The sequence below is a fragment of the Brachyistius frenatus genome, unplaced genomic scaffold (assembly GCF_029030835.1).
Source record: "Brachyistius frenatus isolate BFR_SWC_R1_liver_20210118 unplaced genomic scaffold, ASM2903083v1 Contig_80, whole genome shotgun sequence".
Lineage (NCBI taxonomy): Eukaryota > Metazoa > Chordata > Actinopteri > Embiotocidae > Brachyistius > Brachyistius frenatus.
Genome location: NW_027210679.1, coordinates 791,439 through 819,091, shown reverse-complemented (window position 1 = coordinate 819,091; position 27,653 = coordinate 791,439). Strand labels below are relative to the sequence as shown.

The 27,653-nt window shown below is 42.6% G+C and overlaps 2 protein-coding genes across 3 annotated transcripts in view; one reads left to right on the top strand and one right to left on the bottom strand.

Moving 5' to 3' along the window:
- rprml (reprimo-like) overlaps positions 1–27,653 on the top strand; it is a 245,653-nt gene that overhangs the window by 178,787 nt on the left and 39,213 nt on the right. The window lies entirely within an intron of this gene.
- mrc2 (mannose receptor, C-type 2) lies at positions 1,070–27,603 on the bottom strand. Its single transcript, XM_069709107.1, has 29 exons — positions 27,402–27,603; positions 21,509–21,913; positions 18,790–18,963; positions 18,465–18,629; positions 17,142–17,255; positions 16,737–16,880; positions 16,434–16,625; positions 15,486–15,640; positions 15,213–15,317; positions 11,288–11,403; positions 10,932–11,080; positions 9,092–9,309; positions 8,344–8,486; positions 8,137–8,233; positions 7,917–8,046; positions 7,772–7,804; positions 7,490–7,656; positions 7,204–7,372; positions 6,966–7,108; positions 6,670–6,778; positions 6,396–6,562; positions 6,199–6,307; positions 5,864–6,102; positions 5,607–5,769; positions 5,344–5,493; positions 4,860–4,973; positions 4,154–4,333; positions 3,675–3,698; positions 1,070–3,575 (listed from the first exon to the last, which is right to left on the bottom strand). The coding sequence occupies exons 1-29, from the start codon at positions 27,526–27,528 to the stop codon at positions 3,355–3,357; spliced, it is 4,422 nt and encodes a 1,473-aa protein (XP_069565208.1). The 5' UTR covers positions 27,529–27,603; the 3' UTR covers positions 1,070–3,354.

The window sequence follows — 27,653 nt, the reverse complement described above, 5'->3', positions numbered from 1 at the left end:
CTCCCGTCACACCAGGTGTTGGACTCAAAGCATCGACCTGTCTTCCTGTTGGTCGACCTGTTTGAACGGGGAGCAGCTGGTGGGTGGAGGAGCAGGGCTCGTAGGTGCCGGGCCTGGACGGGCACTGGCAGAGTCCGACTTTGGGGCTCCGAGCACAATGTTGGTAACTGTCTCTTGTTGTACTAAAGTAACTCGCAGCATATTTGAGACGAGGAGAGACGCTGCACATTGCCATCACAAAGCCTGAAATTCTGTCTTAGGGCAATAAATGAAAGGAAAAATGGGGGGCAGACACGATTATCAGGAGCTCCTGCAATAAACAATCCAAACTTAACACAATAAATTAACAAACTATGGCCAAAATAGTTACAACTGAGTTACTTAAATGGATATCATATAAACTCCATAAAGATAGGTTTTATTGCTTTAGTGATATATTCTCTTTTTATTACATTGTACTGTGTCCCACTTCATAAATCTGGGAGCAAGCATAATGTGTATTCGTTGGTTATCTGTTTTTAATATGCTTTTTTTACTGTCACAGTTTCTTGATTACTTACTGTGGTTGTAAGGTCTGACACACCAGACCTTCTCCTTAAAAAAAAAAAGAGGTATTTATGACACTACCTGAAACATGAGCCTCAATCAGTAAGTTGATAAGACACCAACGGATTTGATGAAGCAATTCCCAGTAGTACCAGTGTATCAGCCGAAATCTAACATGACTAATACAGAATAGTTGAAAAATTGCAATTATTAAGAGACTGAAACATGTAAGAGGGAGACTTTCTGTCATTTAGAATCATACTATGGAAGCAGACTGCAATAGAAAACACATAATAATCACGGAGACAAAAGGACAAGTCAATTAGACGGCCCATACAGTAGGAGAGGTGTGCCCTCTTGTGGTAAAACATCAACACTGCAGTCCAAATTTTACACTGCTTCCTCCAGCTCACTGGAAAATTTTACCACTACCTTTCAAACAAATAGATCACAGTTAACTGGTTCCATCTTTGCATAGGAAGTTTGTTCAGCAGTGGACAAGAATCCACGTGAAAGCAGGAGCTTTGAGAACATAGACTTTATTCATTTCATAGAAAAATGACACAAAAACTTTCAAAAAATTTAAACAGGTGCTTCAGGTATCTTCACAGGGACAAGAGCCGGCCTGCGTCACAGACACTGGGGGGGAACACAGCGAGGGGGAACACAGCGAGGGTCATCACACCGTTAACGTCATCGCCTCAGTCAGTCCACATCTACTGCATGAGAAGACAAACCTGTACAGTAATCCACCAGCAGAGGACAGGCTGGGCCAAACCGCTGCACCCTTTACACTCCTCCTTCTCTACCTACATCCCTCACTCCTCCTCACACTTCTCCTCACACTCCTCCCTTTTTTTTTTCCCTTTTCTCCTTCCTCAAGCTTTACTTTTTTTTGGTTTTTTTTGTTCAGTTTTCTTTCTGACCCTTCATGTCCCTAAGCCCTCCTTCTCTGATTGGTTCCAGACGTGCCACTGAGCTCTTCTTGCCGACTCAACATTCCACAGCTGGAGACTGCACACACACACACACACACACACACACACACACACACACACACACACACACACACACACACACACACACACACACACACACACACACACACACACACACACACACACACACTCTCTTACTTACTGCCTCTCCTCCTCCCTTCCCCCTCAATCTTAGTTAAAGTTGCAGAGCAAAGAGAGCTATTTTTTTTTTTTTTCTCTCTCACAGCAGCTCAGTAAACACCAAAAGCCTAAGACTGAAATGGCTCCAAAGCACTCAGAGGCAAAGAGCTGGAGGAGAAAGGAAGATGTTTGAGAAGGCAAATTAACTCAGGTCATTACACTCGGCACAAATGAGAAATCTTAAAAAACAAACACGGGAAGGGAGGTTCTCTCTTACGAAAGACTGAATTCGGTTACAACTGTCATTCACAAGAGGGATGTTTTCCTTTGAGAAGTGTTGACAGTTGTCCCATAAAAGCAGGAATACTTGCAAATGTCTTTACCAGTCGAATCACGTAATGAAACCTGTATCATTTCAAAAAGACAAAAAGATATAACATACAGAGAAGTGAACCGAGGGTTGTAAAAATTATGAATCAGACAAATATCAAATTGCAAAAGCCTTCTTCACGCTGCATACAAAGAAAATTATTGTTCTTAAAAAATGCTGAATCAGCTCCAGATGGTGGTGCGAAAAGCCAAACAAACAAAAGTTACGAATCACAGCAGCAACTGTGTCTTGAGGATAATGACTAAAGGCAGATGGCGTATGACTAAGACTGAATTAGATCAAGATAATAGAAGAAAGTGCCAAAATGTATAGCGAGCCACGAGAGCTCAAAGTCTGATCGTTGGATGACAACCTTCAGTCCCGCTGCACCAAAAACAAAAAGACAACGTAGTCTATTTAAAGACCAGCTTTTCCATACAAAGTTCTACTTATGTGCACAATTATAGTGTGCCCTCAGACGGTTTGAGGACACTGGTCCCTGTCACCTTCCACACATTCACATTTGGACTTCTTCCTCCTCCTCTGCTCGCCTGACAGCTGGTGCTGACGTGTCAGGAGAGAGGCAGGCTCACGAAAAAAAAACACACACAAGCATCACAGGTAACAGTCCTCTACAGCTGCACAGATGATGACAAATCAATGGGAAGGAACATGAACGCAACACAGCAACAAAAACACGAGTTCAAGTTCAGGTTAATACTGACATGGCAAAAAAAAAAAAAAAAAAAAAAAGGGAAAAAAAAATCTAAAACATTTGGTCCAGAAGAAAACTATGTGGATATTTAAGAGGACAGGGTTAATGTGTAGCTGTGAGAGTCCTTTTTTGTTGTTGTTGCTTTCTTTTAATCGAGATAAGAAGAAGAACGAAAATAAACATTGCAAAAATTGACTTTGGCACCAGGTAAGACGGGGAAAAGTCTTTTCATAAAACCGGTTTTATGCTGAATATTTCCAGATGCGATTAAAACTATTCCCGGTTGATCCGTTACAGCCTTGGTGAATGCTTTTTTTGGGGGAAAAGCTGTGCACATGGAAGTATCTGATTTGTCAAGGGAGAAATCGCTATAACAGTTAAATCTTGGCAAAGGAGGATTTTAGAAGGCGGGGATTCAATTTCAAAACTAAACATCTGCTGCGGTCTACACAGCCATTAAAAAAATCTTTTTTGGTTTCAAAATTTTTAAAAAAAAAAAAAAAACCACCATACATGACACAAAGTGTTTCCGATTCTGAGCACGTTGAAATCAGCCTCTCTTGTGTCAAGTCGGGTCCGGTGCAGGGTCGTTGGGTCAGTCCGGGCTACTCCGGCTGCTCGTTCAGCTCCATGTCAGACACCAGGATGTTCTTCTCCGTCTGCTCGGCCTGGCTGGAGTTGGTGCGGCTGTAGCGGGCCCCTTCGTAGGAGCCCCGGGATCCGACAGTTCGCCGGCGGTAAAAGTAGATCACGCTGACTATCAGCGCCACCAGAACCAGGCCCGTCACCATGACAACAATCAGAGTTGGCAGGTGGTCACTGTCCACTAGGCGGAGGCGGGAGATGGAAATCTGGGTAAGAATACTTGATCCACAACACAGATATTTATGCAAAGAATAACATGGAGGTTAATAACCGAACTTACATGTTACAGCTGAGATTTCAGCACCTGTAAATGGAACAAGGGACCGTTAGTATTGCTCACTAATTTTCTGACATTACTACAGTTTTTAAGATGAGATAAGATAAGATAAGATAAGATAAGATAAGATAAGATAAGATAAGATAAGATAAGAGGTGGGACAGATAAGTACACAGAAATACTTCTTTTTTTTTTTTTTAAATATGCCTAAAATAAAAATAGATTTGTTTTAGAGGTTGTAAAAAATAAAGACACACACACAAGCTATACACACAAAAAGAAAAGAAATAATACCTTTTTTTTTAATGTGTGTATAGTATATGAACATCTTTGAATTGGAGCTCCTTCAGCCTTTATTAAACCTCCAAAAACATTCATTTGCTGTTGTGTTTTTGTTGATTGATGTCAAACTGAAAAGACTCAGCTGGTCCGCGTACTTAAACTTGGTTAATTAACTTGTGTGTGCGTGTGCGCGCGCTCACTGCGAGGCCGTTTGCAGATGACTCCGTGCGTGCGGTTCCTGCAGGAGCCCGGCTTCCACAGGCCGCTGTTGCTCTGGATCCAGAAGCAGGAGTTGATGGACAGCACGGAGAAGGCGACATCATGTACCTCCCAGTTGGTGTACGACATATCTGTGTCCTCGCTCCACACCAGACCTCTACCTGTGGCGGGAAACACAAGCACACACGGAGATTCAGTGAATCTTAAAACAGAGGCAGCCGTGTCATTCGCTTTATCTTCGTTAGCGCTAATTCATCACATCATGTTCTGCCTGACAGTTTTGTTCAGTCAGAGGTCTCAAGTATTCAATTTAATCTTTCCATTAGCTTACCAAGCATATTTCAAGGCATTTTGCTCAAATTATCTAATTGCTCGTACTGATAATAATGCAGTTTAAATAAATGAACTTCCCTGAAAGAAGGCACCGTGCTTTATCACATTTATTTGACACAGGGGAAACAATCTTAATCAAGATTCCTTTTCTTAATGACTTGTTTAATGATTATACTATAAAAGAAACCATAATCAATCAGGAAAAACTTATTAAATTAGGAGAATTATCTGGAAGCAATTTGTCTAAAAATAGTCTAGAATTAATAAGCTCGGACGTTTACAAAATCTAAAAGTTAATGAGTCTGCTGCTGTAAAGCGAGAAAGAGAGATGGAAGGGACAGTGTGTCGCAGGACCTTTCACGCTGATGCCCAGCCAAGCTCCGTGCGCCTGCTCTGCATAGCTCTGGATGTGTTCCCAAACAAATCCGTTCTCTGCCTCATCCAAGATAGAAAGAAGCTCTGCTCCAACTAGAAGAGAGACAAAAACAGAGACAAAGATAGAGATGGAACAAAGTAGAATCGATCATGGGGGGGGGCGATTGTACAATGGTGCCACCGGATCAATGAGACACTTCTAAATTTAGATACATTGATGTATTTGGTCGATCTTGTTTGCGGTGGAGAAGGTCAGGAGTGTTGCATTTAATTGGTTTTCAATTCAGTGTCATGAGCTGTACAGGCCGTACAGCACGAGCTGTGTGTGTGTGTGTGTGTGTGTGTGTGTGTGTGTGTGTGTGTGTGTGTGTGTGTGTGTGTGTGTGTGTGTGTGTGTGTGTGTGTGTGTGTGTGTGTGTGTGTGTGTGCGCGCGCGCAGGCGGCTTCTCAAACACGTCCGTACCTTTTTTACAGGAAGTGCGTGCGTCCTGCTGCAGTTTCAGCTTTTGTAGGTTGAAGGCGTAACAGTGGTTTCTGAAAGGCACCCACGACCACTCCCCCAGAGACTGAGGACACAGGCCTGGGTAGATCCACTGGTGAACCACAGGCTCATCTGGCAGGCACGAAAACAACACGGATTGGGACACGTGATCGAAAATTCAAACTCTACTGACTTGCTACAAGCATTTGTTGAAGCAACAGTCGGCTGTTATATTGCACACATACCACTAATTTGACAGATAGCAGCCTCGAGTTTAGCATCACAGGGAGTCATAGTCCACTGCCCTGTTGTGGTCATGTGACCGCATCCAGCCATCTGATTAGGCTCTCCGTCTTTCCAGTTTGAATAGATCACTTCCTCATTGCCCAGCCAGGTGAAGCTCTGTCCCTGAACAGAGAAAAAAAAATGAGATTTTTTTTTTTTCTTCAGTCAGCCACAGTTCCTCTAGCAATGTAGATATTTTTTAAGTTCATAAGCTCACTCCGAAGTTGTAGAGAGCGATCCAGGCTGGTCGCCGCAGACTGTTGATGAGCAGCGTGAGGTAAGCTTGCTGGAAGGGGTCCTTCACCGTGGCCAGGGTCCCGTTCAGAGACTCACAGAGGTGCAGCGCCCCGGTCCAGTCCAGGCGCTTCTCCACCACCCGGTACGTCACTCCACCCAGTTCCACAGGCTTGGACAGGGAGGTGGGGATGAGGGCCGGAGCCGGAGGGAGACCTTGGTCTGAAGTCAGACACGATGATTAACTAACGCACTTCTGTTCGCAAAGTGACCTGAACTTTTAAATGACATTGTTGTGAATATTACTGAACATCCCACCTTGTTGCCTTTGGCAGATGAAGCCATTACTTTCTATCTCACAGGCTCGGGAAGCCCACATGGCGGTTTTCTTCTGTGGGTTCCCGTGAATCATCACCACACAGTTTCCCTGAGAGGTGACAAAGAAATCATCAGGACAGGAGCAGATCGATGACAAAGTCGTGCCGCGCGGAGGGACTGGTGAGAGCGGAGAGTACCGGCGTCTTGTTGTGGTGCGGCCCCCCGTTGTCGAGTGGCTCTCCGGCTGCCCAGTTGGTGTAGCTGAGCAGGCTGGGCTGTGCCCACTGGAAATGACCTTTGGAGTCTGAGGTCAGACCCACCCACAGGTCGCAGCTGGCGTTGTTTAGCAGGGTGGTGACGAAAGCTGAGGAAGAGAAGCAGTTACATGACACGTGTGGGGAGACTCCCATGAGACACCCCTCCTCCCCCCCAGTTTAAGACTTTATGCTGGCTGTTTTCTGCTGTAATTACCTTGTTCCAGATGATTGGATACCACCACCAGCACGCCTCCCTGTATCTCACATTTTAACTTTGCTGCAGACCATGTGACCCGGTTTGGCTGATCGAAAACTCTGAAGCACTACAGAAACAGCACACAATAAAAAAGACTGCTCAGTTTGGGTTGCGTTAAGTGCATGAAATCAAACATTAGGTACTTCCCGTTCTTACTCTACTTGATTTATCGCCTATGTGATATACGTATCGGATGCATCCTGTATCCTTTATACAACTTAATACAATAAATGCATTATGCTGAAATCCTCTACCTTATGCTGATAGGAGGACCATCCGTCCGGGCAGCCTGAAGGCGGGTGGGGGGATGACGGAGTTGGAGGAATTGTCCCAGTGACATTCACTCTCTTACAGATGTAGGGCAGGTCAGAGTGGCACTTCTGATCGGCCCAGTCCGCTGTTTGGGTGTGAAAAAAACCCCAACACAAGCTCATGTCAGGGGACTGTACTTGATTTAGCCACTTAAAAGATGTATCTTTCTGGCTGTTTTACCTTTGCTGACGGACATGTGGACACATCTGCGGTCGCGGCTGAGCGGGTGCGGCCTCCCGAGGGCCCAGGACACGTAGTTGAGCACAGAGTGGTCGGACCAGCGGAAACGGCCGTCATTTTCGTAGGTGTGAAGCCCGAGCCACCAGTTGTCACCCTCCACCTTGACCATCTGAAGATGGGTCAAAGAGACACAGTGAAAAGGCGTGTTAAAAATAGTAAAAAATAGTGATAGCTATTTTTCACATGTATGTGAATGTATGAATATTTTCATAAAAGTGCACTGTGCCTTGCGTAAAGTGTTGGCCACGAAAGCCTCCTCCTCAGCTGAGTGGACGGAGGCCAGCGAGGAGTCGAACCAGGAGCAGATCCTCTGGGCCTGGTCCCAAGTGGTGCGGTGGTCAAAGAATTTATACTCGGCCTCCTGGAAGCCGATCCATTCTGGAGTGGTCGTGCCTGACAGATGAGAGATAAGAGAAGACGGAGGGACGGAGGTGACACATTCATTCTCAGGGGATTATTTCAGAAAGCAAAGAGGACAAAAATCTAAAGCTAAGAAAATACAACAGACCTTCAGTGATTTTTGGGACCTTCTCAACGCTACCTAAAAACACACAACCAGAGGAAAGTACAAAATTTAAGCCTCTCAATAATGTGTACCAATCTAAACAGGACTTTCTACGAAGGCAAAATGAAAAGGTCCAGTGCTGTTGTACCTCGGGGGATCTTGCAGATCCAGTCTAACTCCGAGTCACAGTGCATGGCCAGCCAGGTCATCGTGCCCAGGTCTGCTGCAGCACACTGGCGGATGTTGTAGTAGTAGCGGCCAAAGTTCTGGTATGTTAACTGAGGAAGAGTAAACACAGATCATATTTTGAGCAGTTTTTAATCAGTATCTGTTGGTACAAAGTCAGGCTGCATCTCATCATTACTCACAGCCAGTCCGTCACTCCACTTCCAGCTGCCGTTGTCCATGGGGTTCCTGCGGTTCAGTCCGATCCAAAACCAGTGCTGCTCATGTTCCTCTGACTCCCTGTGGGTCACATCATCATCATCATCATCATCATCATCATCATCATCATCGTCATTATCATCCTCGTCATTGTAATAGTCAGCCGTAAGTGCTCAGATGTCCACACCCACCCGAACACATCATGGAGGACCTGCAGAACGAAGTACTCCTCCTCGGGGCTGCTGACGCTCAGCAGGTTGGCTCCATGTCTCCGGCAGAACAGGTGAGCCTGCAGCCAGCTCAGCTTCTGCTCCAACTGGGACGAGTGAAACACCTGCACAGGTGTTAAAGAGGTCATTACGGCCCAGTTACAGATGCAACACCGACGTAAAGCCAGTTGCATTGGTAGTGCTAGTACTTCCTCTCTTACTGTTACCAGCAAGAATGACTTCTTCTATAGCTGTAAAAACTAAAGCTCCAACAATTAATCAATTAACCCTTTAGTTGAAGGACATAAAATGAATCGCCAACTAATTTGATCATCGAATAATTCATTTGAGTCATTTTTATGAAAAGAAATTGATAAATTATGTTATTCCAGTCAATATTCTCCGGTTTCTTTCATCCTCCATCATAAAAAAATGGATGATCGTTTTGCTGTTGGCTGTTGGTATGAACAAAATTAATCCTTTTATTCTGCACCTTGAGTTTTGGGAAACACTGATTGACATTTTCCCCATTGTCTGACATTTAAAAAGTCCAAACAACTAACTGATTAATCGTGAAAATCATCGACAGATGAATTGATGAGGAAAATAATTGTTAGTTGTAGGTCTGAAGAAGTGAAAGTTGACCCAAAACATCTTAATTGCATTCTTGGTGCTTTTTGAAAAAAAATTATTTATAGCAAAAACTTCACAGTGTGTTTCATGAATGAACCTTGTAACAGTAGCGCAGGATGCTGTTGCTCTTCCAGCCGTTGGGACAGGAGCCGCTGAGGCTCGGGGTGGGCTGGGGCACGGGCGGCTCGGGACTCAGAGACGTGTCCTGGTTCTGACGGCAGATGAATTTCGCCTTTGATGATGCGCACTCCCTAACCTCCCACAGACCCGTCGCGAAGCCCGTCGCCATGGAAACGCAGCCGCCGCGGACATTGACTGAAATAGACGCAGGGTGAAATGTAGGTGAGCTGAGAGAAAAGGAGGCTGATGTAACGTGCGGAAATAAGAGGAATGACGAAGAAAAAAATGCGTGGAGAATGTGATTACATATTTCTTAGGAGGCAATTACATGTTGGATCCTGCATTTAACTTTTTATCAGAACAGGGAACAAATAGGGTAAATCCTGTCTGAGCTCTCTGGCTCTCATGTCCCTTATGGCTCATATTATAGAAATCAGAGTGGAGGCTTTTTAGCGTTTTATGTAGTTATACAGATAAAAAGAGGACATGCAGAGGGCTTTGGGTTTTAGCGAATCTTGCTTTTGTTTGTTGAATTGAAAAATGTCAGTTTACTAAAGTAAAAAAAAAAAAAAAACTGCAGCTTTAATCTGAGGATAGGTCAGACGGTTCATATCTTTGGATCCATCAGTGACTCTGAAGCCAGACGACTCGCCCACATCTGCTCTTTGGTTTGGTTTCGAAATTATGGCCATTGTGAATCTAAATTCCATCATAGTCTGTATTTTACGAGAAGATTTCTCCTCTGTTTGCTGCCTTATTCTTATGCTGCTTGAATGAGGACAGATCAAAGACATGGTTTACAATTTTTCCCAACAAGTAGTCCAATTTTAATACATTAAACTAAAATCAGTGCACGCCCTTGCTGGCTGGTTTTGACTGCCACTGATAATTTTCTTAGAGAGACAGATTGTCTGCAAATCCAAGCTGCCTCCGAGCCAAATCAGGATTTCAGGATGTGCTCCTAAATCTGTGTTTTGGCAAAGGAATAAAACACCTGGGACCATTTTCTTCTTCATGGGTTAAATCCAATATTGGCTCAGATTCAGAGTGAACCTCATGTTTTGGGCAACTGAAAATCTCCAGTAATAGATGAGATGAAAGTTTAATAATCCCCTCAAGGAAGTGAACTCATTAAAGCAAAAAAGAATAAATAAACATAATGAATAGGCAGCGGGTTGAGTAGATACTGTAACAACCAAGAAAAGAAAAAAAAACTGAATGAAATTAAAATACTACAGCAGATATTTAATCAATTACACCAAGAAAATAATTGACTCAATAGTGATAATGAAAATAATCAGATGTAGCCCCATCAACAAAATTTCACAATGAATATAAAACCCCATTTTTTAATTACAAGCGAATATATATATAAAAACTACCGATGCACTCGTTAGAACCTGGTACAAACATGTAAATATATTTATTGGTAAAATATACTGGCAAAAAATGATCTTTCAGCAATGAAATCTGATTCCTCCTCACTGTTCAAGACTATCGATGATCTATATTTATAAAAAAAAAAACGGCTTTAAATCTGCACCACAAGCATTATTTCAATCTTGAAACAGGAAAAGGTCCGGAGTGCTCGGAAGATCAAGTCATGTAATGAAGATGCTCTTTGGAAGGGAAACATAAAAGTACTAGCACCTTATTTTTTTGTATTTCCACATGAATTTGAACATGATCATAATCTACTTTGGACCAGTACGATCTTATCAAAGCTGATCTTGTCTGACTCAACAATGTGGTCATGTTGTAACCAGCAGTACATTCTCAGATCTCATGCTTCGCCCTTGTGAATCATCTCCACCCACCTGGCTGGTCTCGATTCCAGTTGGTGAAGGACACTTCATCGCCGCTCAGCCAGTGGAACGAGCCGTGAGTGCCCTGGTCATGGAGCCCGATCCAGAAGGAGTCTCCGGAGCGGCCGAACACCAGGCTGTTGGCGAAGGCCTGCTCGAACCTTTGAAGATGAAAAGAGGACTTTCAGAGAAGCAGCACTGACAAAACACACTTTAATCCCTGCAAGATAGTTTCCCTATGTGGCCAGGGGTGTGTGTGTGTGTGTGTGTGTGTGTGTGTGTGTGTGTGTGTGTGTGTGTGTGTGTGTGTGTGTGTGTGTGTGTGTGTGTGTGTGTGTGTGTGTGTGTGTGTGTGTGTGTGTGTGAACCTGTTAGTAATTGTCACGAGGGCAGCTCCGTGGTCCTCGCAGGACTTTCTGGCCTCGTCAAAGGCGAGTAGGTCTTCTCCCACCCAGTAACAAGCTGGACTGTGCCACTTCCAGCCCTAAGAGGAGAAGCGATGAGATGTGATGAGAAGTTAAACAGGATGTGGTAAAATAAAAAAAATAATAAAACCTCTACTTATTAAATAAACCCCCCAAAAAACAGCACACATCTACAAAGGCTGTTCAGCTCTATAAATTTGCCAATTCTGTCATCAAAAGCAAAGACGTGGATGAAAGCACACGAGACAAACAATGACGTTGATTGTGTTCACAGAAAGAGTGACTCAGACTCTCGACAGCTGAGTTAAAGGCAGTTACATTTATTGGGTTTTGGTAGCACCACTTAAGCAATTAATAGCCTGAATCAGACAGACAAAGACCTAAAAATCTAACCTTTTCTGTAGTGGTGAAAAACCTAAATGCCACCTCTTTGAACGACTGATACAGTCAAAACATAATTGAGCTCACATGCAGAAGCTGGCGGTAAATGTAGAATGAAAAGAACAAGTCCAGGCATACAGAAATAACTTCTCCCCAGCCTCTATCTCTCCTGCCAGCTCATGTACGGTAGATGTGGACGTGTACAGACGAAGAACGCAGCCAAAACGCACACGGGGTGAGACTTAGACAGGAGAAAGATACCGAGAGAGACAAGTCGCATACAGCTTTGTGTGAATAAACCCAACGTCTGGCTTTTTATTTTTTTGCACAACCACATTTGGCATCTAGACAGATACCTCAGCGATTACAGCCGCTCGAGAGGCTTGATGTGTTAAAACTCACATCGCCATACCACCCTTTCCTCCCTTTCCTCTCGCTGTTTTAGAGTCGAAACACATCGTACAATCACTGGGAACTGGCAGCACCTTCCCAACATGTTAACTATAAGATATATTTTAACTTATTTTCCTAATGAAATACAACAACAACAAAAAAAACTACAATCCAGATATCTTATCTTTTCAAAACAAGCAGTACGTTGAATTTATGTGAGTGTATTCTCATTACTTTAACAGTAACAATAATCAACCTCATTGCCCTACACTCCTCTGGAGCCCTAATTAGCAAAACAGAAGAAAAAAAAAAAAAATCGCTGTTATAATTAGCCTGCAGTGAGTCCAACACTGACTCTTGTTGTTTTGTTTCAGTCTCTACCAACTCCCGAGAGAAATATCTGTCTCTTTAGTCGCCAAATGCTCCCCTAAGTTCACCAGCTAGTCGCTAACTATATATATCTGTTGTTTTGTGACGAGCAGGAAGTGTGAAGAGGGGTTTTCACAGTCTGGAAAATAATGCGATGAGAACAATGAGAGTAAAGTACAGCAGAAACGATTCGAACTGCTGAACAAAGGGCTGAAACTTGTCATAAAGCTGCAGGAAGCTGCAGATTTGGGTGATAATGATCTGTTCGTTTGTTATTATGAGCGACCCCCTTTCATTTTATCCCACTGGGTGCACAATGTCATTTGATCCGGAAACATATGATTATAACTGTTTTGAGACGCACACTCATTTCGTTGTTTGCCATAATTCCAAACTGGGAAGACATCTGGGACAATCAGGATCTGTATATTTGATTCATTAAATAATTACAAAATATGCACAGAAACACAGAGAGTTCAGATTTTCTGTTATTTCAGCGCCTCCCTGCTGACTCAGGGGGCCTAAGCAGCTGCTTACGCTTCAAGCTGCCTCTGGCATTAAATCTGTGTTCGTCATCGCTCTGATTACTGACAAATGAAGCGACAGAGTGATTCTGATAATTAAAACACCATCTCTGGAAGCAAAAAAAAAAAAAAAAAAAACAGAACAAAGAAAAGCTACTGTAGCAAGTTACAGCTTCAGGGAGTCAGTGGAATAATATCACCACAGTATCCATTACGCGATTTGGAGAAATGAGCCCAGCACTAGATGGGGTAAATGGGATGGAGACCAAGCGATGTGTTGTAGCTGAAGCTGTGTGTCGGTGTGGTTTCACATGTTGCGCGCCGTAAGCTCATCTGCTCGAGACAAGCGACAGCGCTGCAGGGGCCCCCGCCCGCCACGTGCAACGCCAAATGACCCTCGTCGCCACTACCGCCCATGATGCCTCGCTCCCCGGGGAAGAGCGGTGAAGATTCATTACACCAAACAAATGGTCCGTCCACACAGAGATTTTTGTTGTAATGTAACAGCTGAGGAGCAGCACGACCCCTCGGCTTCAGATCATTTACATCATAAATCAGCGCTTAGCAAAAAAATATACCCTTCAAACACACCGCCGACTGGCACAGGAACACACAGATACACACAGATACGCACAGGAACACACAGAAACACACTGTGGTTTGTTCTCTCACTGTGTAAGTCGAACATCACTGAATGTCGGACTGGAACAGTGAACATTTTCAGGTATGAGCGGCTTTAAGTCTCATGCGGAGAGAATTATGAGCTGTATAATCAGACACAGATGCATGCGAGTCCTGAGGGTACAAGTAGTGAGCATGCTTGTAGTGCTGTCATATGTACTGTTTACACATGTTGAATGAAGCACAAGCTCACCCTAAAGAACCTGAATTCCTTCAAAAAAACATAAAATAATGTATTATGATTTTTTTTTTTTTTTTTCTTGCCTTGGAAATCGGCATGTTAACACTCCTGTTATCCTCGGGTCAAAATGACCCGCAGCTGTGTTCAACCAAGTTCTATTTTATTTCTATATTTTTATATTTTTTTGGGATCATTGGTCATCATTCTTTAAAGAAACCCTCACAGCCTATTTGTCACCAATGATCCCAAAAGCTGTGGAAATAAAATTCTGCCTCGGGTCATTTTGAGCCAAGGACAACACGAGACAAGACAAGAGTGCACATTGTGTTTGCATATTGTGTTTTCTATAACTGAGTGCCCCAATTGAGCACTTTGACAGAATCCTGTTAAATGTAGAATTGTATGACGGTGATTTGCTTCTTCTGGCTGACTTTGTCTGGTGTCCCTGATGTCTTTCCTCGTTATAATGAGGGAGTGATTTATACTACAGTTACAGCCTGTGGGCGGACTACAGGACCAGAAGAAGGCCGAGAGACGGAGAGGGGCTCTGGGAAAAGAGGTCGAAGGTAAAGGGAATGGCTGAAATGTCTAGAATAATAATTATGCTCCCTGCAACACTACATACTTTCTGGAATCAAAAGGCTGAGGGAGATCTGAAGAGATTATTTTTTATTTATAAAAACAATATATATATAATAAAATAAATATAATATAATAATAATATAACAAAAATATAATAAAAAAAGAATCTGTATATATATATCTATATATATATAGATATATATATCTTGAGATTATTTTTTATTTATAAAAACAATATCAGACATCAGGGACACCAGACAAAGTCAGCCAGCTGCACGTGCACTCTTGTCTTGGCTTAAACCTCGTGTTGTCCTTGGCTCAAAATGACCCGAGGCAGAATTTTATTTTCACAGTTTTTGGGATCATTGGTGACAAATAGGCTGTGAGGGTTTCTTTAAAGAATGATGACCAATGATCCCAAAAAATATAAAAAATATAGAAATAAAATAGAACTTGGTTGAACACAGCTGCGGGTCATTTTGACCCGAGGACAACAGGAGGGTTAACATGTCGATTTCCAAGGCAAGAAAAAAAAAAAATCACAATACATTATTTTATGTTTTTTTTTTAAGGAATTCAGGTTCAGCTTGTGCTTCATTCACCATGTGTAAACAGTACATATGACAGCACTACAAGCATGCTCACTACTTGTACCCTTTAGCTTAGTGAAAAAAGATCTAATTCTCAAACAGAACATGTTAAAGAGAAAATAAAATATGTAGCACTCAAAGAAAAAAAGAGAGAGAAGGAGTAATACTTGTTTGCAGTCTTGATGCTGTGGCTTCCCATCACTCTTTGTTCCTGGTTTCTTACAGATGGAGGGCAGAGTCAGATTACAGGGGCTGTCATCCCAGCGGCCCTCCTACAACACACAAACAGGGAGACAGAGAGAGAGAGAGACAGAGAGACAGAGAGAGAGAGAGAGAGAGGACAGCTGGTAAATATATATACAAGTGGAGGCGACTCGCTGACAGTGAGAATCCATAAGAGGCGGGGTAATTATGGCCCCGGGCTTCAGGAGGTCACTCACAGCTCCCCAGATGGAGACGCAGTCTTCCTGGGTGTTGCGGAAGTTATTGGGTTCGAAGGGGTGCCAGTAGGTGAAGATGACGGGCGTGTGGTCGGTCCACTGGAAGTCCATTTGCATGTCGGTGTCATGGAGTCCGATCCATAACTGGTCAATGTCTAAAAGAAGAAGCAGAGCAACAGTCAGGTTTAAACAGACAATGACAACAACAAAAGACCAGTCCCAGCTGTATGACATTGTCTCTGGAGTTCAGTAATTAGACTGGAGCACTTCCATGTGCAAAAATTTGATTTAACACTTCATGTGTTGTTTCAGCTCCGGAAAGAACAAGAAACGAAAAAGACGGAACTGTCTGCTTTCCACAACAGGTTTGTTGTGAAGATTGGGGAAAAACATCTGATAAAAAAACATCACTTAAAACCATTTATATTTGTTTTCTATTTATATATCTTTTTTTTTACTGGAAAATATATTCAAATTTATCAGAAATCTCCGTTAATTATTTTCTTTTTTAGAGCACACACTGTAGATCGTTAATACACTGGTGTGTTTTTACTCCCTCGTGCTTAAAGTAGAAGCAGATCATTAGAATTTGAAGAGCGTCCTGATAAATCTGAGTAAACTCTTTTTGAACCTGATGGACTTCAACATTAGTTACGCACACGCTCAATCTCTCTGTTCGTCCTTAGATGTTATTCTCTTTTAAATTTATACAGCCTACGTCTAAACCGTGACCTTCCCTGTCTAGAATTGATCTATTCAGCTACTCGTTGCAGCTCTGCAGCACAGACCTCTGAAAACAATCTTGTTAGAGATGTTTGATGGCGAGACACAAATTGGACATTTCAGAAATACTGAACAAACAGTGAGAATACACAGTAAAAAAAAGAAAGATTAATTTGATTTCTGACTCTGAGAGGGAACGGTACAGCACTATAAAGACAAAATCACCTTTCTTCAGGTTGCGCAACATGAACTCGAGCTCAGGTAGAGTGTGGATGCTGACCAGGTTGGCTTCCATCTTCTGGCAGGTTTTCTGAGCTGCATCCCAGTCGATCTTGTCTGAAGTGAGTTTGTAGCATCCGGCCTGGAAGGCCTGCCAGCCCACATCACATTCATATTTCTCATCATCTGCCCACGAATCTGCGGCAGCGGAGAAATAAAACCCATCAAACTCCGGACGTCCGCAGTGTGGTGAGACTGTAACTGGCGTATTTCACTTTAATGGACTGATGCGAGGTCGTGCACACTCACCCGTAGTGAAGGGGTCCAGGGTGGCGTTGGGCCTCTTCTTGCAGACATACGGCAGAGCAACGGAACAATCACGGTTTTGCCAACGACCCGAAAACTCAGTCCTGATCACAACGCAGTTCTCCTCCTCGGCATGATTTGGTTGGTCTGAGGTTGAGTAAGAAAGACAAACTCTTCAGAAAATCACTGATGCCGAGGTGCCAATCCCCAAATACTCGAAGGGTCAACAGTAAAATAGTGTGGTAGCTCTGGAAAGCTGCCAAGTGGCTGTTTGAACTGAGCGCTGCTAAAAATGAGCATGCATGCTCACTCAGCCCTCTGCGGGAAATAAACATTTAAAAAAAAAAGATCACAGACACTTGAAGCTTTAAAAAGACAGAAAGGCTTGCATTGTTTTCACAGGCTAACCTGGCTCCCAGTTGAGATATTTGAGTGGTGAGGAGTCGGCCCACTGCCAGCCTCCACTGATGTCCAGGTCATTGAGGCCAATCCACAAAGCAGCACTGTAGCCAGTCAGTAAACCTGGAACAGCAGGACAACACCTTTCTTCATTTACAAAACGTATCACAGAAGCAAAAACGGTCTGTTTTTTTTTTTTTTTTTTTAAAGGAGCCATAATTAATGAAAACACTCGATAGTGTGCGTCGCTGAGACCCAACAGTCCCCTGCATTGGGTAGATTGCATAGTTGTTGTAAGAATAGCCTAAGTGCAGACGAGTATTTGCAACAGGGACACAACACCGCAAAAATCCACTATTCCTGTTGGAGGAGTTAATGTGCAAAATCAAATGGTCTGTGTTTGTGAATATCTATCTGCACAGTAAATTTCACATGTTGGGTTTTGAGATTTTTTTTTTTTAATGCTTCTAACAGACAAGCTAAAACAGCAAAAGCTTGATGGATAGACTTGAAATAAGAAATATGATTTAATTACGAGTCGGATTTCATGACAATCAATTGTCATACGAATGATTGTGATTAATGACTTGATTGCCTTTTTCTGTTCATTTTATGTCACTATAAAATAATCATAGTTTGATAATACACATAAAGTCTATGAAGAGGAGTCATTTATTGGCATCAAATTTTGGAAGACATAAATACAAAATATATATTTCTGTTTCCCTTTTAGGCTTTGTAAATATGAATTGAACCTGACAGATATAATATTACAAATTAAATATACAAAATCTATTACTGAGATATATATATAAAAAAAATTTAAAAAAAAACCTGATAATGACAGTTACCAACTATCAAAACAAACAGTGTACAATGGTGTCGTCGATTCTCCACTATGTGCCGTTGAACGACAGCAGAAGAATGAGATGAGATCATTATAGGAGCAGCAGTCAAACCTCATACGGGGGAAAACGATATGGAAATAAAGATGGATGTTGTGGGTTTTTTCAGATGGCTGGAAATACTAGAAACGATTATGCAAAATGAATGCAGTCAGCTCAAATAATTACAATCAGGCTATTATGTAATCATAAAAATAGTGACATGCCTAATTAGAAAATCAATGTTTTTATAGTCGGTTGTTTGCTACTGTTTTCAGATAAACTGCTATTGTCAGAATAGAAGCGGTGTTTCTAACCACAATGATAATGCAGTATGTCGTGTACTCGTCAATAACGTCTAACAGCTATTTATTCATGCGCAAGTCAACCAAACAGCTTAATCAGGAGTGAATACTGCAGCACATAAATGTTCATGTGTGTGGCGTACCGTTGATGTAGGTCTGCTCGTGCAGCTTGGTGATGCTAAGCAGGTCTGCCCCCTGCTGCTGGCAACTGATCCGAGCCTCGCTCCACGACAGCGTCGCCTGGAAGTTAAACTGGTAACAGCTGTCTGTCAGCGGGTCGGTATCCCAGAATGTCTCGCAGCCATTGCCTGACAAGTGAGGGGAAGGGGATGAGGAGTCCGGTTGGAGCAGGGGGAGGGGAGAAAGCAGGAGGAATCAAACAGTCCAGTAAGCAGATGAGTGAAAGTGTGATGAAGGTCACTGGGTTTCTGGTGATGTTTCGAGGTCTTCAATATGAAAAGCACTTACTCTTGACAGGACAGAAGCCCCAACGCTCGTCCTTGCCGTAGTCGTAGGTGGTGGCGCACCAGAGGTGACCGTCCTCCCGACCGATGCCGGTGCAGTTGTGGAACCACTGGCCGTCGTACAGGAAGGGCAGGTAGCAGGGGCGGCCGTGAGAGTTCCCCTGGATCGTGTAGATCTCTGGAGAGCCAACAGAAAGAGGGACTTTAAATGGCCCGCATGAGGCAACAGATCGGCCTCGCTTGGCGTTGTCTAAAAAGTCGTGGTTGTGAACTGCGCTGAACTGAAATACCTGATATGTTTTCTCAGCAGCTTGTGTAACCAAACACATGGTTGAAAAACAGAGGATGATGTTACAGTGAAAACAGTCAAGTCAAAGAGTGGCCAGCAGCAGGAAGAGTTTTAGGGAAGCAAAGTATCTTATGCGTGTGAAAACAATCAGATAGGAATTTAGAAAAAAAAAAATTAGACTCTTATATATATTACAAAGCAAATTTAAGATATGACAGTAGGCTAGTTTAACTTATAAACTCCTTCTGATTCATACAGTTGGACAAAATACCATCAGGTCGCTGCTGTAGTCTTTACATTCCACAAGGACAGCATAGTGTGAAGAAAAAGGCCAGCAGAGAGGGATCGAGAGAGAGAGAGGGAGAGGCTGGAGAACCAAAACAAGTCAGGCCAATGGAAAGTAGGGCAGACATGTTAAACGAGGGAGGAAAGATTTGTGAAGCTCCCTCCCTGACTTTCCCTCTCAGCTCCGGCGCTGACTGGCTGCAGTGGAGCTGACTAATGTCAGTGGCATTCCTCTCCAGCAGCGGCTCCACTTCTCAAATGAACTTGTGAAGATTGCCGCTTGAAAGTTGTTTTTTTTTTTTTTTTAAAAGGCAATGTTGCCTCACCACATAAAAAGTAAAAGAGACTTGGGAGAGGAAACGTAAAGGAAAGAGTAAATGGGAGACTTTCTGGTTTTTACATTTATTTACAGATCTGGTTTTAATCGCGGTCGAGCAGATCCTGTTAACTACAGACTGTTCTGGCTGACTGAGTCTAGCTGCATATGAACTACCATGACATGTGATGTTGGTACGGAGCGCACTGACAGCGGAAATGAGGCTTAGCTGCGAACTGCGACGGTTAGATTTAATATGGACTGAAAACTCAATATAAATTAAAAAAAATATATAATTGAGGACAACTTGTGTGTTTACTGGAGTTTACAAACACCGGCAATGTTTTCCCTGGGCTTTTCCGACTGGCAGCCGGCCACTTGTCCTCAAACATTCCCTAAAAGCAACATCCTTCTGCATTCATCTGATCAGATGCAGCTGTGGCATCCGCAGTGGGTTCTGCCACACATAGGCCGAGAACACACCGGGAAGGAGCAGCTTACCGGGTCACTGGACCACCACACGTGTCCTCCTCAAAGTGGTGCAAATAAAGATCCGATCTAATTTCTTATTTTGGAGGATTTTACTTGTCTTTGATATACAGTCTCATTTTATTTCTTTATGCAGGGGAAAGAAAAAGTAGGCGAGCCATTTGGAATAATGTGCTTTTATGTATAAATCTGGCTTTAAACATCTAGATCTTCAAATTTGAACAAACACAATCTAACTGAATTATTAACACATATTGTATTGTTATTGAGCGTACTGAATAAATTATTCAAACGTTCACGGTGTAGGTGGGAAAAAAGATGTAAAACCCTCTGAGAATTAATTTAATAACAGCTTTAAGGAATCAGGAGTGAGCAAAAGTGGAGTCCAATAAATGAAACAAGACTAAACTCAAACATTTAAGAGTTTGCTCTTTGCAAGATCTCTCCGCAAAAACCAGAGCTCTAAAAGGAGCAAAAGTCAAGGATTTTTTTATTTGCCTTAAACTGGGTGGATTCTAATATGAATCAGTTCGCAGACACATTGTCTTTAAATAGAGATCAGATGGGCTTCAAAGATGTAGAACAGGTCAATTGTTCAGGAACCCACAGCCCAACCTTTGGCATAAAAAGAACACTGCACACCAAAATGAAAATCAACAACATAAAGTTGAATGGCAGTGAAGGAAGGGTAATAATTAGGCTAATGTCTGGGTGGCTGTTCACCAGCGGAGGCTCAGTAGGAGTTTATTAATGCGGCAAGACAATGACCCGAAACATCAAAGTTACTCTACCGCTGAAAATGTGCCTGTTAGAGCGGCCAAGTCCTTAATCTGACAGAAACATTGTGGAACGATTTTAAGAGAGCCACTCCCACCATGACATCCTGAGAATACAGAGGGGCAGAGGCAGTACTGTGAGGAAGACTGGGCCACAAATCCTCCTCATCATTGTGCAGGTCTTTGTTTTCAGTTAGTCCAGCCAAAGAGGGTTCAAGCAGCTATTAATGCCAATTTGTTTTTCCACCAGCACTGCGAAAATTCAATGGATTAAGAGAGAATATCGTCCTTATTTGTGTGTTACAAACTTGAGCACATTGTGTTTGTCCATACTTTTTACTGAGACGAAGATCAGATGACATTATATGACTCATTAATGCAGAAAACCAGGTTTATCAGTTATTTCAAGCATGTTTTTTTAAAATCTTTAATCTGCTGTATTGTCTCTTTTACAGATTGCTTAGAATTATTATTATTTATTTTTTTTTTATCCCAAACACAGATAACGACTGACCTAAAATCTGAAGAAACCTTGCAGTGCAACTTGTTTGATTCTGATTGTGCTTACCATGATATGACTTGGAGCACAGATCTTGCAAACCACCGTGCAGCGTCCACTTGAACTTGGGAGGGGGCGAGGTCGAGGTGGAGTTCCAGAACCGCAGCACAGACATGTAGCTGTTGAGGTTGTCCAGCACCTGGCCGCAGTTCCAGGTCCAGCGCACGCGGGGAGGCTCGCGATCGCAGGTGTACACGCTGAACGGAGACCTGTCCCCTCTGAGGCTGGAGTTACCGGTGGTCACTCCCAGGCACAGCGAGGAGCCCAGATTGAACAGGCGACCCCGAGTCACCCACTTCCAGCGCTGGTTGGCTTCCTCACAGGAGGGCGACAGGTAGAGGGTGTCATCCCGCACCCCCAGGCACCCCTCGGCGCCCTCAAGGAAGAAAGCAAAGTCGTCAGACTCCAGCGGCACTGTGCAGAGGGAGGGACACAACGGCAGCAGCAGTCAATAATGCTAATGAAAAGAGAATTTCATGTTTGCAGCTGATGTGGCAACACGAGAGGAGGTCAGGGACTGGATCGATGGCTCCATTAATGGATATGCGCTGATGGGTTACAACTCGCTGGAGCTCTGATGTTCCAGTATAACACACTGCAGTGGTGTAAATTCTCTAATAATCCTAAAATAACCCCTAAAGTCCCGCATACATATGACACGACAGAGCTCTCAAAATGAGGTAATTGCAGAACTGATGTACAATAAAACTGTGAAAAGTGGTTTCACGTGTGTTTAATGAAAGGTTGGGTCGAGGTATTTCACTACCCCCCCCCCTCCTCCCGCCCCAAAGTGTCAGGAATTCACCTCCAACCTGGAATTACCTCACACCTTGTTCACTGCAGTTTGTGGGGTCTATTTCTCCTGCAGGGAGAGAAGCAGTTGGTGACTAACTATAAATATAAATATGAATATATGTAGATCTGTATCATTAGATTCTGTAAGGTGTCACGTGTAAGTGATTATTTTAACAGGTCTGAATTTGATTACTTTGACGAAACTGTAATGGCCCTCAGGGGTGAAGCATGTAGCTGTTATTGGTCCACAGATTTCTCACTACTGCTCACTGATGTCTTCATTGGTATGACTTATGATTACTGTATGATTTTCTGAGGAGCTGTAGCTGCCTGCAGGGCAGTGGTATTCACAGAGCCTAACAGGATAACACTTTGAAATATCTAAAATAACATGTTAACAAAAGAAAATCCTGCAAAAAAAAAAAAGTGTTGAATTTAACACATCCAGTGCAGGCCTTCGTGACTGGAATTTTCAGGAACAAAAACCCCAAAAACCCCTTGCACAAAAACATATGTGGGTTTTTCTTTCATTCCTATTTTTCTTTTCTATTCTTTCTTGGAGGATTCAGATTGGTAACCAAGACGCAAGGATTTATTAAATTCTGAGACGTAGGAAGAAAAAGAAAGACAAAGGCGTACAAAGTCAGGACTGTGGGAGTGACTCTAAATTAATACTATTTTAAAATACGTCGCCAAAATAAACAGAAAGGTCTTTCTCCCTGACTCGAGGAGTTGAGACCTTCAGTCTTCTCCCGTCAGCTCCTGTGAGAGGCCAGGAAAGAGGAATGATCACCGGGTCTTCGGTTGAAATATGTGCGGGCAGCTCAAATCCCTCGCTTCCTACCTCCTAGCTAAAACACTTCAAACCTCCTGCTCTGCTTTTATGGACACAGAGACAATAGAGTCTTATCGAGAGCTCCATAAAAACAAAATCCCTGTAATCTGGTGGAGAGCACCGACACGCCCCTCTTCTTCTGGCAGTCAGCCTCTGTGGTCGAGTTTCTCAGAAGCCGTGTTCGCTCGTTTTACTCGGCAGCAAACAAAAGTCACAGCTCAGCAGCAGAGTGGTTCAGCATGAGTTTGAAAGTGCTCTGCACAGTGTAATCAGATGTAATCACCCACAAGTCATTCATCTTATAGCAACACCCAGATGATAGGTTGTTTACCACCAGTTCATTGTTTTAATCATGAAAGATTTGAACCAGAGAAAGTGTGTTTTGTCTGAACGGGGCACAAAAACCTTTAAATAAAACAATTGTAAACTCACACTGCATCCAAACACTGCTGCAATTAACAAAAAAATAAATAAATACTTCACTGCTTCTGAGGCAAAATCATCTTTCCATGTGACTGTTATTCTAGCTCCTGCAATTAATGCAACATAATCCAGGGCTTGGAGATGTAAAAAACATGCAAGCAAAGACCTGTTTCTGTGGAAAATCACTGTCTGGTGTTTCCATTAAACAAAAAGCAGAAACACATCGAACTTCTGTCAAATCAATGCTGTCCCATGTTTTCTTCACGTGCAAACAGCTAATTAAAAAACTGGCTGAACAAAGTATTTCAATATCTGGCAATTCCTACAGATGATGCGAGAAAATTGTAAAAATTTCCATCACAAATGTGTTGTCTATCCAACAATCCAAAAGAAATACATATTTAATCCTTGTGTTGTCTTTGGCTCAAAATGACCCGCAGCAGTATTTTATTTTCTCATTTTTTTGGGATCATTGGTGACAAGGAGGCTGTGAGGGTTTCTTTAAAGAATAATGACCAATGATCCCAAAAAATATAAAAATATAGAAGTAAAATAAAACTTGGTTGAACACAGCTGCGGGTCATTTTGACCGGAGGACAACAAGAGGGTTAAGTTACTGTCATAAAGGACATGGAAACTACCAAAAAGTCACATTTGCTAAGTTATAGCCAGAACAATGTTGACATTTTAGCTCAAAAATGACTTAATAATTGACTGACTGATTGCCTCAGGTCATATAATACCATCTACAGTGGACTGCTCTCTGTTGTCTGTTGCACTTCTCTGCAGTTACAGGGTGACGTCTGCCACAACAACCAATAATAAGTTACGCTACAATGTTAACTTTGGATTTAGTAAAACTTCTCATTTCAAATAGAAGCTATGTGGACAGTTGAATAGCAAGAGTTACAAAATGCTGACTTGTTAATGCCAATAAATCGCTCTAATGCTATTTTGTCATTTTCGCAATGGGAATTAAAACCATTAAAAAAAAGAAAAAAGAAATAGATCAACTTTCACAGTGGCTGTGGGGAAAAACCAGAATTACTACTCTGCAGAATTCACTTCAGTGTGTGAATATAAGCTCGGTGTTTATACGTTGACAATATGAAACCTTCCTGGCAAAAAAGCTTTTGAACTTCCAGACAACCTGAAGCTGAAGTTCCAGACAGCAAAGGAGCATATTCAAATAGGAGTTTTTAATTCTAGTCTGCAGGGACCACGGCTGCATGTTTGATGTGAGGAAAAACTCCCGGGCAATCAGAGAGAGTGCAGAATTCCAGATTAACTTTAAGCCATTGAGCCCTGTGAAAGCTAAGCCACAACAGCTCTCCTGCTGGGATCTCATCCTCTTCTCTGCCCTGTCACCCCTTTTTCTTTTTTTCAGCGACAAACACAGTTTCCTACCAAAGAGAGAGGCTGAGACGCACGGGCCAAAATCTACCGGCGACGTTCGCCAAAAGAGGCAGATATTCCCAGAACTGCCACCCCCTCAATATACGGTCATCCTTTGGACCAGGTTGGACAACAATAGTTCGTGAAAGTGTGGGGTGACTAATCAATAACGAGCCTCAGCTTGAAACATTTTTTAAACTTCTGCAGCAGCACACGGTTTTTGTAGAGTGTTGAATGTGACTTATTGTTGCTGCCATTATTAGGTGGACCTCTTTTTTTTTTAAATTATTATTCTTACATCTAATCTAAAGATCTGGACTGATGATGGATGAAGAGGCTTTTTACCGAAACCTTATTTTGACAGACGTCTGGAAAAAGAACAACAAAAAGAGACCTCCAACTTGTCAAAGTGAATGTCAAATGTCAACCAACAAATAGGCAGGAAATTCCAGCCTGCTGTGTTTGTTTCATTGGTGTTTTATGGTGGCCTGGCCTCTGAAGCAACCCAAACTGCGGATAGGTTTGACCTCATCCGAGAGGCGTGGGGTGTGGGGTGTGGTGGGGGGAGGGGAGGCTTTTGAAGGAAAAAGCATATTTGCATTTTGCAGCCACACTCAGAGACGGAGCGACCGGAAGGTCTGGGAAAGTGTGTCTCAAATTTAGCAAAACCATGAGTGAGAATAAGAGCACACGGTCGAAACTTTCCATCACTCCCACCCTTATGCACACTGTACAGGGGGATAACAAATGATCACAGTGTAGGTTTAACTGGCAGCGAGATAAGAGCTGCGCTACCTCCTCTGCCAAAAGGGAGAGCTGTGATAAATTTTACATTTTTAAAAATGGATTATTTTATGGGTGGGAGATGAGTGTAGGAGCCCAGAAGCAGTGGAAACCACAGAACTAGAGATCGCTGCATTGATAATGAATGGAAACTTACTTTCCCACACCGTGTTCGTGTGTACTTTCATGCCTAAATAAACTCTCGCATCGCAGCTGCGCCTCTTTTAAACAACAACAACAACAACAACAACAACAAAATCTGATCTTAATGTCCTATTAATCATTCTGGGGTATCATTAATGTCACAGTCAATCTTTTTCTCCCTTGTTTTACACAAGCATATCAGTGACAAGACATCCACGGACAAAACAAACCCAATTACTTATGATTAGTGAAACTCTGGTGGCTCGGCAACAGGGACTACATTTAATAAAACAAATCAACGAACCCTTACATCTTGTTTTGCATCTCATCGCTTTGGTCTGAAAGTGATTGACAGCGGATTTTCAGCTTCTGTGGTGGGGGAATTTGATGGCAGATGGGGTGCAAGTAATTTCAAAATTAAGAAACGAAGCCTGGCCAAAAAAGAGCTTCAGATTATTTAGGGTGTGCGTTTAACGGTATATCCTTAGGAATGGAAGAATGTAAACCCACATAATGCCAGTATTTTGATTTTAATTAACTTTTTTAAATGAATGTTTTGGCATGTGTCGCCCCCCCTCATATTATAACTTTCCGGCAAATCCAAAGTGCCTCTTTAAACCACCTTTTAGCGAGATGACGTGAAGGAAAACAGATCAGAACATATAGAATATACTGCTGATTGTGTTATAATAGCCAGTAAAAAAAAAAACATCCAAGTTTACCCAGATTTTACATCATCTCATTCACTCACAGAAGAAAAGTCACTAACAGGTGAGGGGAGCTAACAAACTGTCTGTTGACAAGCAAAAAAAAACAACAACAAAAAAACGGGGGGGGTAATTAGGTGTTCAAAAAGCAAAAAAATTGATCGTTTTACAAGAAATGTGCAATAAATATTGTGTCTAATCTCGACAAGAAAACGATGTTTAAGTGTGTTTTTTGTTGTTGTTGTTGTTTGGGGGGGTGGTGTAATGGTCTAGTAGCTGATCAGAACCGACCTGAATGTGTTAATTGCAGCCTGTAACAGGATTCAAAGGTCACATCTGCCCGCAGGGTGCCAAACGAAGCGTCACTCCACGTCACTTTTGCAGCCCCCCCCCCCCCCAGAAAAAAAAAACCCATCCGGCACAAAAATAGAACAAAGAAATGGAAGAAAAAACACAAAGTGCGCTTCCTCACGCTTTATCAAATAAACTTTAAAATAGACACCGTGATAGAAAAAGTAAAGCCTGCAGCCTCGTCCCTCATCCCCCCCCCCCCCCCCCGTTTTTCTCCACATCTGGTTCCACTCACTGCTCGGACTTTTGGTTCGTGGCATACCGAGGTACCAAAATCCAGAGCACGAAAGCTTTTCAGTGCGTTTTCCCCGTGGATGTGCTTTCCAAAACAAAAGCATGCACAATAGCTTCACTGTCTGCAAGGTTGTTGTTGTTGTTGTTGTTGTTGTTGTTTTGTAGTTGTTTTTTTGTTTTTTTTTCCGACTTCTACATGAATGAAATCAAGCCAGAGTGGGATTTTGTTTCTCACCCGTAATGCTCCTCTTCAGTTCCAGACTAAAGATGAATAAATATAAAGTGCATTTGTAAAACACAAGTTTCCGACTTGTCCATGTTGCCCTTGATTCCTTGTTTCGGTAACGGTCGTTGCTTTGCATGCTCGCAGCCACACAAAAAAAACGCACGGACGCACACCGCTGCGAAAAAAAAAAACCCAAAAAACAAACGAGTAAACCCCCCCCCCACCCAAAAAAAAAAAAAAAAAAAAAAGAAAAAAAAAGTG

Bases quoted from the DNA above. Each gene is read 5' to 3' on its own strand.
- mrc2 (XM_069709107.1), bottom strand. From the start codon at position 27,528: ATGCAAAGCAACGACCGTTACCGAAACAAGGAATCAAGGGCAACATGG. The intron at 7,657-7,771 runs GTCTGTTGTATT...CTCATCTGTCAG, and splicing joins GGTCCCAAAAATCACTGAAG to GCACGACCACTCCAGAATGG. The intron at 5,494-5,606 runs GTATGTGTGCAA...CGTGCCTGCCAG, and splicing joins TGCTATCTGTCAAATTAGTG to ATGAGCCTGTGGTTCACCAG.